The following is a 14,352-nucleotide window of genomic DNA, read 5'->3' on the forward strand; positions in this document are numbered from 1 at the left end:
CAATGTTGAGACATGTGGACTTCACCTCCCAGAATTCCCCAGCTGGCAGAATATTTGGAATTGGCCAACCCAGATGGCCAATAACTCTTCCCCTGCTCACCCAACATCGTTTCCCCAACACAGAAGGAGGCTCTAAGCGTCACATACTGTATCTAGGGAGGTAAATGTCTATGGAGATTCTCAATCATCCAGTCCTGGTTGTCCTGAAGATGCTTTTCCAAAAGGCAACTGGAGTTCTTTAGGTTTTTTCCCCTTGAAAATGCTTCACTTCTCATCCCAGAAGCTTCTTTAGAATGGAAGAAGCTTCTTGGATGAGAAGTGAAATGTTTTCAAGGAAAACCCCAAGAAAGTCCAGTTGCCTTTTGGAAAAGCATCTTTGGGACATCTAGGCAGGTAGTACCAGATATTTTGGGTTTTCAAGCTGAAAGCACGGTCTGAGAAGCATCAGCTCCAAAGGTAGACTTTGGTGATCACCAAAGGGCTTTGTACAGACCTGAGGGACTCTTCTTTTGGGGACAGGGAAGAGGCAGCTGGGCCTTTTTTGTGCTAAAAGATCATCGGTGGTACTTAGAGGAGCAAAAGGCCACACATACACAGCAACCTGCTGATGCCTACAGGCCAATTTGGATGGGGGCCAGTCAGAATAACTAATCTGTATGACGTTGCGCCCTTCAGCAGCTATTTTCCGTGACTGCTTCTGGACTACCCAGCCTCTGAATTATGAGATTCACAATTAAAGGGTGATGAAAGGAACCAGGAAAGGGAGGTTAAATGTTAAGCAGACCTACAAAACTAGAATCCATTTTTCACATTTTGAATCAACGCCTATTAATTCAGCTTGGGCTATTTATCTGCCAGCGCTGGAGATTTCCCATTAAAAACAAAATAAGAGCCACCCCAAAATGTAATAGTTAAAAGTGATATTAACTGCCACCCAATAGACTCTCCCTTAACTATTTGTGTCTACATTTCTGAATTATGCCTTCACCGAGTCAACTTCACGTATATGCTAAGAAGGAAATAATGCTGAGATAATTGCTCAAGACATTCATCCATTTTCCTAAACGTGTGTTCTAGCTCTGGCTTTTATTCAAATATTCTATTCGAAGACAGCCATCAACAAGCATTTTACTTTCCAAAGCCATTTCCGTTAGACTTTGAAGAAACAAGATTGAGATCTCAAAACATGACCCAGAGTTGTTGAAACTGTGTGTGAGCCCTTGAAGAGAGAATATTTATGGGATTAGAAGCCACAATAATTCCAAGAATCCAAATAGGAAATGAGACCCCAACAGTGGTGGTTATCTAACTAAAAGTTATTCTTGACCAAGCTAGACTCAAAGATTCTAATATATTTTACTCAAAAGATAGAGCTAACCATATGTATGTTTGTCTTTGGATGATGATCCAGAGAATGGTTGGAGAGATACGAGTCCTTCTTACATCTGAAAACAAGGGTGTCCTTTTTATCAACTGCTGAGGTTGTTTTGTCCAAACTATATGACAACTATCAACAAGACATAATCACACATGGGCAAATGAGGCAGAAGAGACCATGAAACTGAGCAATGTCTGGAAAAAATCACCAGCCCTACCACATCTGAAGGGTCTTAAAGGACGTTGAGAGGACAAACAGCTCTGGACTAATGTCACCCAGATTTGCATGCGTGTGTAACCTTGAATCACCTCCCAAACTCATTCTTTTGGAGCACGCAGAGAAGGCTGGAGTCAAACCAGATGTAGAAAGTGGACAAAGATTTCTTTCCCCCCCCCCAAACATGAACCCCTCTGAACCTTAAGAATTTCCATGAGTGGGTTTATGAGAAAGCACACGGGTCGGGAGCAGGAGAAGAACTTGGTTTATCACAATCCATTTTTGGCTGAAGACACGTTGATATCTCTGCGGATCAAGTTCAGTCCTGGCCAAAACCCAGCCTGGCATGTGTTCTTCCAGAGTGGCTGACTGATTTTAAAACTGTTTCATTGCTGTGAATGTAAGAAATCTCATTGTAAAACATACTTGTCCTGTCACTTCTCTTTTGTAGATGATGCCACTCTTGGATAGAATTACCAGCAAGGGTTGCCAATATTAAGCAATTTGAGCAGGCAGGAAGATAATCTTGATCCAATTCCAAAACATGGGGTGGAGTTAATGGCTTCATCTTTTTGAGAAGAACTTGGGAAACTCTCTGTCTGAAGGAATTCAAAGCAGAGGTAGAACTTTAGTCGAAGCTACTAAAGAAGTGAGAACCTTCTCAAAATGTTACATTTTGCAAAGCTTGAGACAGGACCACGTTTTCTTTCTTTGCTGTTGGTTGTTTAATGGCAGAGATAGGAGCTTCAAAACTAGGTTCTCTCATCATGGTTGGTGGCACACGGAGAAGACCGGATAAATAACCACCCCAGTTGGTCATCAAAAGAAAAACACTTTCCACCAAAGAATGACTCGATTTAAACCATGATCTGCTGTGGGGAACTGAGATCAGCCTGGTTGAGCAACAGGAAGCAAGTCAGAACTCTACACATTTTGAAAATCAAAGTTGCTCCAGTGCTGGTGACCTTGCTTAACCCGTGCAAAAAACCGCCAAACAGTGGAAACAAAGGCTAAAGCCTTGGCGTGGCGCTCCAATTCTTCCAGAACAATGGAGCTGACAAGGCTCGGCAACCTCTGAAGGAAAGGCTACGTTTCCCAGAGCCTGGCCGTGGCTTCCTCTCCTTTCCTCTCCTCCCCATCCCACCCCACCCAAGATGAAAGCCAACATGGGTGTTGATGTGCCTTCAGGAGATAAATGCCTTTTGCTCACCCACAAAAGGTGGATTCTGAAGGATGAGGGAGAGAGAAAAAGTTACATTCAAATGAGGATTAAGCAGCCAGATCAGCCAATTGTAGAAAAGCTGAGCTTCTTGCTCCAACTGAAATGGAATTTCAAGTCAGGATCAGATTTTGCACTTAAGAGGCTGCCTGGAGACAGGACAAAAAAAAAAAAGATGCTGGCTTTGCTTCTCCCAAAGATGCCACCAGCTCGATTGACACACCATCTGAAGCCTGGGCTCGGTTTAATCTGGGCACTATATCCTAAACACACTCAATCCAGTTCACAACAGTGTGGTTTGCTTAATGACTGTAGTAAAATGGTCACAAAATCATACATGGCTCAGTTAAGGACCACATCACTAGGTGATGGGAGTTCCGGTTGCGGTCATACGTCAAGGACTGTTTGTCAGGACAATGGATGAAAATCCATCAAGGACAAGGTTTGAAGCAATGCACACCCAAAAGTGAAGCTATAGAGCATGGGTCTTCAAACTTGACCAATTTAAGACCTGTGGACTTCAACTCCCAGAATTCCTCAGCCAGCCAAGTTTGAAGACCCCTGCTGTAAAGCAAACTTTACTGACATTTCAGCATTTTAAATGCTACTGAATGGACCATTGCTAGCTGCTCAAACTGTCTTAGGAAGACCTTAAAGCACACAGAGCTGCAAAACTCTCCCATACAGTACATGCCGGGTCCTTGCGTGACACGCAGCACTCACCTTTCTGTGTTCAATGGAAGGCTGTGGAATGACCAGCTGAAATCCCAACACGACTAGGGAACTCAGAATCCTGCAGGGCAAAAGAGTTCATCATTGACTTTCCTGCTTCACGAGGGAGAAAACCCAACAGCAACTTTCTGGTTAAATGTGTAGATGGCCCATCCTTGAGGTTTGCCGACCACCACCACCCAAAGGCCACAGGGTGCGCACTCATAGCATGGAGGGTGTTACCTAGTTGGGTCATGAAAACAGCTAAGTACAGGCAGCATCAAGGAGACCCCAGATTAAATGTTTTCATTCCAAAGCTAAAAGTTCTTCAAATATCTAACAATCTGATTGATGGTTGTCCCAAAGATGCTTTTTTCCCCCAAAAAAGGCAACTGGACTTTCTTGGGGTTTTTTTCTTTGAAAACATTTCAGTTCTCATCCATGAAATTTCTTCAGAAGTCTCTTGGATGAGAAGCGAAACATTTTCAAGGAAAAAATCAAGACTGTGCAGTTGCCTTTTGGGGGGGAGCGGTGGGGGTGGGTGGGAAAGAAAGCAAGCACCTCTGGGACAACCATGACCTGGATGATTGAGGAACTCCATAGACCAATCTGATTGACTCTGACAATTTTTCAAAGAAAACACAATCATCCTGGCTTGGGTGTGTGATGCAAATGTTTATATGCAAAGCCCAGATGGAAAACTATGCTTATGTTTTGCATGTCAAACAGACTCAACTTACAAAACTGCTATCGGTTTTCTGTTTTGAGCAAAGAGACAGGCACTTTGTATTCTATCTCCTTTAAATCTTCCCTTTGCCATACCGAGCAATTATTTCTCTTATTTGCTGTTTGGGGGGAAAAAAGCATTATTATTATTTTCCGCCAGGTCAAATTATGTTTTGCATCCTTTGCGTTTATGGCTCCTTGCTTGGTTTGCTGTGTCTGAATTTTTACCTTCTTCCTATGTTTTTTTTCCTTTCTTTTTCTGTTCCCCATCTTTGCAAAAAATAGATTCTATCTATTCTACAGGGGGTTTGCTGCAAGCTGGCAATGTTAGAATACAGGAAGCCCAAACAGCCAAATGAAACTGGGGGAAAAATAAATAAATAAAACCGGCAGGATATTTTGGAACAGACTATGAATGGGTTTCACTGCCAAGATTTTTGTAGAAGTGACATCAAGGATGGCTTTCCATCTGGGAGGCGTCAATCCCTGCCAAATGTTTGTGAATAAAAGCTGGACGTAATCAAGAGCAATGCTATTAAAAAAATGCATTCATTTCTAGCCAGTGTAGTTTTGCAATCAGATTAAAGTTTTGGAGCATGTCCTTCTCGCCCTGCATCCAAAAGTAAATCTGATTTTGCTGTGTCCTTAAGAAATTGGGTGAGTAAGCAGTGAGGTCAAGGTCTCCTTCGATTTTGGCTGGTGGCTGCGTGGGCCTGGATGTACAGTATTGTTTTCTGGAAATAATACGGAAATGAATTGCCATGGGTTTCTTCCGGGTGTGGTTCTAACTTCCCACTCTTATCTTCCATCTAGAAATCTCCCTTTCAAGTGTTAATCACATCTGAACACATCAACCAGGTTGGAGAAAACTGGTGTCAAAACGTGGGTCAAAGCAAGAGCATTAGCCAATTTGTCCTACGCTGAAAGGTGTTGGCCAATTTAAGTTCACAGTTAAATAAGCGAGGACCGAATGCACCAACAGCCTCTATAAGGAGATCTCTGAAACAGTTATAATATTCAAAACCAGTCCGACCAGCCCATCAACATTGTCCTTACCCACCCAGACAGTGAAATGAATTTTTAGTGAGTCACACATTCCTTATAAAGGTTTGAAAACCCCTTGGCTATCTTTGCTCTACTTTAACAAGCCCAGGAAGAGAACCAGGTCTCAAGAAAAAAAGATTTATTCCTTGCGATCAATATCCCAGAAAATGGGGGCAAAACTCACTTAACAAATGTCTCACTTAACAGGAAGAAACTTTGGGCTCAATGGTGGTCGTGGGTCGAGGACCACCCGCACACACTAAGTTGTCTTGGGAAAGTTGGGGGACAGGGTGGGTGGGTGGGTGGGAGGAGGCCAATACTCACCTCAAAGACCCTTTAAAATTGTCTAGCATAGTTCTTGACTCCGAAAATGGCGTGCAGGAGAGCCAAAGGTCGTTTGCCAATTTGTTGAAATGGGGGTGGGGGGAGGAATTACAGAAAAATCCTGAGGAAAGTAAAACAAATAAAAAAGAGACAGGGAGAAACAAAGAATAGGTTTCATTACTCATCGGCATTTTTAACCAAAGCTTTTCAGAATTTTTGTGAGGATGAAAGAAGGTTGAAATACTACTCCGATATTCATTGGGGACTGTGATATGTAATTAACAGAAGAAGAAAAAAATGATATAAAATGCAATAATAATAATAAAGTTGGAAATATGTTCATACCCCCCCCAATCTTCAAATGCAGATTTCAAAAAGTCATAAAATTAGGAGACCCAAATTTCCCATTATCACCCACTTTTTTTTACTGTAAACTGTAGACCCACTGAACGGAAATTTGGTTTATACAATTAGTGGCCCATGGGCAGTTCTTAATAAGGTGAAGTTTTGCTCATTTTCCCAAAACAACAAACTATGTTTGTATGCTATTTTTTCCAAAATTACCTACTTTTTTATCCCAATTTCCCCAAATTGACCTAATCTTTATCCCAATTTCCCCAAATTAGCTAACTTTAAACTAAGTTCAGCTAATGCTATGCTACGGTAATTTCCCCAAATTTAGCTAATTTTATCCCATGTTTCCAAACAATTAGTTCACTTTAAGCTACTTTTAGTTAAAGTTTAGCTAATGCTATGCTACGTTTCCCAAAATTAATTAAAACTCTTCCCAAACCATGTAATAAAAGCTAAAGAATCCCAGCTCGGTTCCTCAGCGGTCATTTTCCAAACTTCATTCAGTCCTCTCCGATGGAGAAAAGCAATTTTTAAAAGGCAGTCCCAGTTGCAAAAACCAGCCTTCCCATCCTAGCAATAGATTGGAGAAAAGCATTTCAAAATTCCCAAAGAGCAACGCCGCAGACAAATGTGGGGAAAAAAAATCTGTCTCATTTCATGCCAGGACACAACCCAATCTTTTACAGATTATCCGCCTTGGTTGCCTTACGCTTTACAACCAGCAATTTGTTCTAACTGGGAGGCATTTTGCTGGAGCAGCATCCCTTTGAGATAAACCTTGATCCCTGTCTGTCAACCAATCAGATAACTTGAAAGATGCCGGGCAAAACGAGAGCCTTATCTCTTAAGCCACCCTGCCCACTGCTCCACAGAGCCTCCAGCCTGTTTATTGTACAGACTTGACATTATCGGCTACAGAAGTTGGATTTTGTGACCTGGCCAAGACTAACATGGTTTGTAAGGGACTAAAAACAACCAAGCAGTGTTTGAAGCCCCTCCGAACTCAAGAGGGGGGGGTGGGGGTGGCGTCAGAACGATGCCAGGAATACAGAGTCCAAATCTGGATCCGGATTTCTCCATAGGCCTGGGACCCCTTTCTCATTGAAGTCTTCTGAATGTTTACTTGGACGTTGGGCAGCGTCCCAATGGCCGAGGATCAAAGATGCAGACAGGCTGACCTGGGGGAGGAAGGAACCGTGGTATTTTTCAGCCCATTCTGCTAAATTGTAACTTGGAAGCCAAATAAGCTTGAAATTGCAAAAAGAGAGAACATGGAAAGGCTGGGTGCATCGAACTGGAACCTGGTTTAACTGCAATGTATTGAATAAGCCACGATTGTATATTTAGCCTACCCACCTCCTGCAGGAGTCTAAAACTCCCCCCCTTTTATCAATTCCAAAGACCTATCAAGATCGTTGCATTAAGATATTCATCTACTACAGGATGTGATTTTTTTTTACTATTTCATATGTTTAGCAATGATTTGAAATTTCAACCGCACTGGAAAACGTTACTTAGAACCAGTCCTCACACTTATGACCATTGCAGTCAGCCTCACAGTCATGCAACCAACATTCAAGTGCTTGGGAACTGGTGTGTGCATTTACAACAGTTGCAACGTCCCAGAGTCGTGACAAAAAAGGTGATAAAATCGGACACAATTCATTTAACCATCACTTTGCTTAGCAATGGAAATGTTGATTGTGGTCGTATGTTGAGGAGTACCTGCAAATATCAAGGAAAAGGGCCTCAGTTACAAATTTTTAACCTGAAGCCATTGCACTTCATTGAGATTTATATCCGAAACTCATTCAAGTGCAGATCGGTCTGTGCTGTGTAATTTATTTTATTTTGCCTTGTTGACTTAAATCTATGGCAAGCCAAGACTAAATTTTCTTGGTATTTATCTTTCTGCTTAGTGTGTGCGCTTTGCCAGCTGCTACTGACAATTCTAGTAGAGGCAGCTAAGAAATGTCAGGTTTGTTTTGTTTTTTGAAACTGACTAATTTTCCCCCAATGATTTACGACCCAAATTCTTTTGTGTAGCCAAAAAGGCCCACCCAGTACCTTTCTGGGAAAAATAAGTTGCATCTCTTTCAAGATGAGGGCCTGTGTGGCAATGCCTGGATGTTCTGCCATGAAGGTTCAAAAAAGGTAGACAGCTACGTAGATAGCGATAGCTAGATAGCTAGATAGCTAGGTAGCTAGGTAGATAGATAGATAGATGATAGATAGATAGATAGATAGATAGATAGATAGATAGATAGATAGATAGATAGATAGATAGATAGATAGATAGATAGATAGATAGATAGATAGATAGATAGATAGATAGATAGATAGATAGATAGATAGATAGATAGATAGATAGACAGACAGACAGACAGACAGATAGACAGATAGACAGATAGACAGACAGACGGGTGGGTGGGTGGGTGGGTGGATGGATGGATTGGTGGGTGGGTGGGTGGACCGATAAGTGGATAGGAAGATAGGAAGGCAGGCAGGCAGGCAGAGAGAGAAGCAGACAGACAGACAGGACAGTGGACCTGTCTATGAAAGAGATGGGATATTTTTTGACACACACACCCACCCAGCCAACGCTGCTGCCCCAAATCTAGAATTATGTCTGCAAGTTTGAAAAATTGATCCCTACATTCCGGTGGGGGCGGGGAGGGGAGAATTGAGGAAAGAAATGCTATGCTCCTGCCAGGGATTAAAGCAATCTCTGAGATGCAAGAAGATGACATCTCAATGAGAATTCAAACTAAAACTCAATGCTGCCTCGAGGCTGCACGAAAGAAAGGCAGGATATACATCTAATAAATAAATAACAACCCTCCATTCTCTTTCCCTCGCTGGATAATTGCTTCCTTCCTCCTTCCTGAAAGTTGGAACTCAACTTTCCCTAACCTTCCACTCGGGCCAATTCGGAGCTCCAGACTCATAAAAGATAGGCACACGGTGGCATCGCGCAACCGTTCATGCAAAACCAGTTTCCTCCTGTCCCTCCAACATCCTTCCACCCTCTGGATCAAAACTTAGCTCCATGAAGACTGGGGGGCAGGGTTCACCCAGCTGATTAACTCCCATGGAGCCAGACTCACAACAGAGAACGCAACTACACCCAGCAATCAAAATTCTGTTTCTTTTCAAAGAGTTCCGATGAGGGTTTTTGGTTGTTGTTTTTTTTAAAAAAAGGTCCGATCACCCATATAACAGGAGCCAGGTTTTTAATGGCTTGTGTGATGGTTGGGTGGGGTACAAAGGCTGGGTGTGTCGTTTTGAAGCAGAATGGATGGTGTGCTTCACAACGATATTTGCTAGGGTGTTTCACACACACAAACGCATCCTTTTATGTTGTTGTTCTTCCATGGAGACGGGGTAAGTGGATATCTACATATAGCCAAGATGATGGCTCAATCACTGCTCTAGGAAGGTTGAGTTAAAGCCAACTATGGTAACTTGACCACCCATGGACTTCAACTCCCAGAATTCCTGAGCATGTGGACTTCAACTCCCAGAATTCCTGAGCATGTCCTTGGCTGCATTAACAGGGGGATAGAATCAAAATCACATGAAGTGTTAATACCACTTTATAGTGCCTTGGTAAGACCACACTTGGAATACTGCACCCAGTTTTGGTCACCACGATATAAATATATATATATTGAGACTCTAGAAAGAGGGCAGAGAAGAGCAACAAAGGTGATTTAGGGCAGACATGTCAAACTCGCAACGTCACATGACATTGCGCAACATATCGGGACGGTTTTGCCATTGCCAGCAATGGGATGGGTGCGGCTTCCGGATGACACATCCAGCCTGCGGGCCAGCAGTTTGACACCCCTGATTTAGGGAGGTGGAGGCGAAAACATACAAAGAGTGGTTGCAGAAATTGGGCATGTCTAGTTTAATGAAGAGAAGGGTGAGGGGTGACATGATAGCAGCCTTCCAATATCTGAGGGGCTGCCCCAAAGAAGAGGGGGTCAAGCTATTCTCCAAAGCACCTGAAGGCAGGGCAAGAAACAACGGATGGAAACTAATCAAGGAGAGAACCAACCTGGAACTATTTCCTGACAGTGAGGACCATTAATCAGTGGAAGGACTTGCCTCCAGAAGTTGTGAGTGCTCCATCCCCGGTGGCCTTTAAGAAGAGATAGTCTAACCAAGATCTCTTCCAACTCTGTCATTTTGTTATTCTGTTATGTAGACTTCAACTCCCAGAATTCCTGAGCCAGCCAGGTGGCGAATGGCTCATCCTTCCCTAGAGTTGCCCCAGCCCTGAGGTGGTGAGCCAAAGGGACTTCCTCCCAGTTTCAAAAAACTTGCCATGGACCTCTGAAAGCTCAAGCCCATGTGGAGATGAGGCCGTTCCTTCCTTCATCTTCGTTGCAACTCTTTGCTCTCTCCTGCCTCCTCGGGAAGAGTAAGAATCTGCTGCGTTTGGGTTGTGGAGAACATTGAGGACAAGAGTCCCAATCTCCATCTCTGCTCTCCTCCGTCTCCAGCTCTACCTGAAGAGATCAGAGCAAGCAAGATGTGGACAGGTGTGGGTTGCCTGCTCGATCTGGGAGGCCCCTGCTGAGAGGAAAGAGGTCACAGGATCCCCTCAGTCCTTCCAACGGTTGTGCAGCTAAAGGAAAAGGACCACACACACAGGGAGTGGTTATCACACTTACCCAGAAGTCACACTTGTGATGCAAAGGAGATTATAAACATTAGCGATAGTTATAAACATTGGTTTATAATCTGGTTCCTCTCAGGTTTTGGAGCACAGTGGAGCCCCTGACTTTACCAGCCATTCGTTTAGCAACTGTGTGAACTTCCAACGACACTGAGAAAAGTTGCCTCACAACCAATCCTCACCCTTACGACGGTCACAGCAAGAAAATGGGGCAAAGCTCACTTCTCGCTTAGCCACAAATTTTGGGCTCAGCTGTGTGTCAGAGAGAATATCGGGGGGGGGATTCAGTTATTGAGCCAATCAGGAAAAAATAATAGCGTTAAATGGGTTCTCCTCACAATTTCACACACACACACACACACACACACACACACACACACACACACACACACACACAAACTGTCCAGTTCAGAACCCTGTGAGCTTTCTCCAGACTCCTTAAAACCCTCCGGATCATCGGCCTCATGTGACAGGTGAGGCTCCAGGTGTGGCACAGGTGAGGTGAACCTCAGGTGCCGGCAGGTGAAGGAAACAATGGAAAGTACAGGTGGCAGAAGGAGAATGGAAAAGGGAGGTTGAGAAACAAAGCAGAGGGGAAGGAGAGAGTCCGTGAGGAGAACCCATTTAAGGCTATTATTGTTCCTGATCGGCTCAGTAGCCAAATTTCTTTCCCCCCCCCCCCCCCGGTATTCTCTCTGACACACAAAGCCAGATAGGCAGGCACTCCTCGCCTTACGGCCACAACTGAGCCCAGCATTCCTGTGGCTAAGCGAGAAGTGAATTTTGCCCCAGTTTATGACCTTTCTTACCTCAGTGGCTAAGTGAACCCCACAGTTGTTAAGCAAATCCGGCTTCCCTGTTGGCTTTGCCTGTCAGAAGGTCGCAAAAAGGGAGTCAGGTGACCCATCGGGATGCTGTGACCGTCGTAAATATGAGTCGGTTGCCAAGAGTCTGAATTTTGATCACGTGACCACAGGGATGCTGCAACGGTCGTAAGTGTGAAGCATGGTCATAAGTCATTGTTTTCAGTGCCTTTGTAACTTTCGACGGTCGCTAAATGAACTGCTGTGAGACGAGGACTTTCTGTCCCTGGTTTAATGCATTGTTTTAAGCTGTTCGGGGCTCAACAAAGGATTTAGCAGAAACCACTTTTTCTTTCTTTCTTTCTTTCTTTCTTTCTTTCTTTCTTTCTTTCTTTCTTTCTTTCTTTCTTTCTTTCTTTCTTCTTTCTCTCTCTTTCTCTTTCTTTCTTTCTTTCTTTCTTTTTCTTTCTTTCTTTCTTTCTTTCTTTCTTTCGAAACATATCTAACTAACCAGGCCACTATTTCAAAGGAATTTTGCAAGATAGGTGTGGTTGCGTTTAGAGATTCTTAGCAAGGATTAAAATGCCCATTTTCAGCTGTTGCTTGGAGTTCCAGAAACAAGAGCATTTTTGTGTCGGCCTCCATTTCAACCCCCAACAATCTGCAGCGATCAGATTATCATCTTTTGTTTTGTTACCCCTGTAGGCAAATGGGTTTCTTCCTCTTGCTGCGTGACCAAAACACAGTTTTAGGCTGTGTTATTTCCACAACAGAACACACAATCTGGAAGAGAGCACGGAGGGCAGATTTTTTTTTTCTCTCTCTCTCTCCTTTTCCTAAAAATGCCGCGGTTGTCCCTAAACCACAGCAGTCGAGATTCAACCCTCAAAGCTTTTTGAAACCCACCCGAAAACCAGGCTAGATTCTCATCTGAGCTCCACAGTTCAAGAGGAAGCCGGTCTAAGCTGCTCTTTCTTATCTAACCTATCTCAGAATGGTCTTGTACCACATATCCTGAGCACCTTTTCTGACCAGGGTGGGAGAAAATGCCATAAAATAGAAAATAAAAAACTTGCAAAAAAAAGTCTTCGTGAAACTTCAACTCCAGCTGACTCCATGGAGAAGACTCCAAACCTTGGGATCCCTAACCCATCGCCAACACTTGCTGGAAACTCATCCTGTGACTTTAGCCCAGCAAGAGCAAACCCCAATGGTTTTGTCCCATGTTGTTAAAATGCAGAAGAAATTTTGGTTGTCTCCTGTCTGGAACTGGCTTCCCCCACCATCCCCGTCTCTAAGACAGATTCTCCAGAGCTAAGGGTGGAACCGTGCCAAAGAGAAGAGTGATTTCTCTTCTTTGCTCCCTCCCTACCTGACACACGTATTTTTCTGACTTGCTCTGGCTGCAAAGCTTCTAACTGCTGGGGGCAAAGGGAACTTTTGCAGAAAGAGAGAAAAACCCCTGCAAGAGGAGGAGGAGGAGGAGGAGGAGGAGAAGGAGGAGGAGGAGGAGGAGGAGAAAGAAGGAACGTGCACAGACCTGGGAGCTCCAGAAGACAAAACAGAGAAAGGAGAGAGGAGAGAGAGAGAGAGAGAGGAGAGGGAAGAGAGAAATGGGAAGGGAAGGGAAGGAAGATGAGGGGAGGGGAGGGGAGGGGAGGGGAGGGGAGGGGAGGGGAAGAGAAGAGAAGAGAAGAGAAGAGAAGAGAAGAGAAGAGAAGAGAAGAGAAGAGAAGAGAAGAGAAGAGAAGAGAAGAGAAGAGAAGAGAAGAGAAGAGAAGAGAAGAGAAGAGGTCTTGATTTAGGATCCTAGAACTGCCCAACAGGTGTCCTAAACTGGCACGAGTGTCCTGGCACACAGACACCCAGGGTGTGCAATTGGACCACAATCCCATACATTGGGAAGTAACGTCCCTTGCATGCCATGGAAACACACTCAGGGTTTCGCAGCAGGTCACCTTGGCACCCACAAAAGAACGAAGCCCAGGCTTTGAAATCAGCAACAACAATCACACGTCCCTCACTCTGTTGTTGGCTGGACACCCGCACAAACGCTGCATCGCAAAGCACATGTCTTCCCAGCGGTTCCAACTTGCCCTTCAAAAGGCTTTTAACCCTTGCTGGCACAGTGGAAAAGTCTCGTTCTCCTCCCATTTCGGTCTAAGCAAGTCGAAGGCCCCCACCCTCCCCAAAATCCAGATGTGAGAAGGGATGCCTCTAGGCTAAATACCTGGTGGAAGGCCAGCCGAAAGGGTCCTCAGTCCTACCGGGCCATCTCTGGAAAAGCTCCTTCCTCCCTTCCTTTTTTTTTTTTACCTTGCCACTTTCTGAAGCTTCTTCGGTGTCCCAGAGACTCACATCTGGACGATGGGAGACCAAGGTGGGCTGCCCTCTAGCCAAGATCGGGGCAGGTCCTGCAGGATCATGCGGGCTTCCTTCCTTCCTTCCTCGGCACTTCTGGGTCCGGCTAGTCGGTTGCCGCTGAGTGGAGGAAAATGAGGCGAAGCTGTCAGAAGGCAGGGAAAATTTAAGAGCTTCTTCCACGATGCTCTCAGTGCCACCTGGCGGTCCTGGCGGGCAAGAACGTCCCGGAAATCTTCTGGGGAACCCCAAACAGGTCCATGCAGGTGTGAGGAGATTTGCTTGGGCTGACTAGGTTGTTCGGAATATAGAATAACAGAGTTGGCAGGGACCTGGAAGGTCTTCTGGTCCAAACCCTTCTCTAGCTAGACTGTTTCCTACCCCAAAAGTTGCTTCCTAGGCTTAGCGATTCTTATGGCCAACGTGCTTGTGTTGAACGGGTGTCTTTGCTTTATCGTCATTCACTCAAATTCACTTATTACAGCCCTGAGACCCAGATACAAAGAAAGTATTCTGAGATGGGCCTAGT

The 14,352-nt window shown here is 44.4% G+C and overlaps 1 protein-coding gene across 1 annotated transcript in view; it reads right to left on the bottom strand.

Moving 5' to 3' along the window:
- The window catches only part of THSD4 (thrombospondin type 1 domain containing 4), a gene marked incomplete at its 5' end in the record, with an annotated part of 116,786 nt that extends 111,139 nt beyond the window's left edge, over positions 1-5,647 (bottom strand). The window contains 2 exons of the mRNA XM_081337271.1: positions 3,537-3,606; positions 5,619-5,647. Coding sequence (XP_081193397.1) covers positions 3,537-3,606; positions 5,619-5,647 — 99 coding nt within the window. The remainder of the gene's footprint in view (positions 1-3,536; positions 3,607-5,618) is intronic.
- Between the last annotated feature and the right edge of the window lie 8,705 nt (positions 5,648-14,352).

Source organism: Vipera berus, assembly GCF_964194415.1.
Source record: "Vipera berus genome assembly, chromosome: 12".
NCBI lineage: Eukaryota > Metazoa > Chordata > Lepidosauria > Squamata > Viperidae > Vipera > Vipera berus.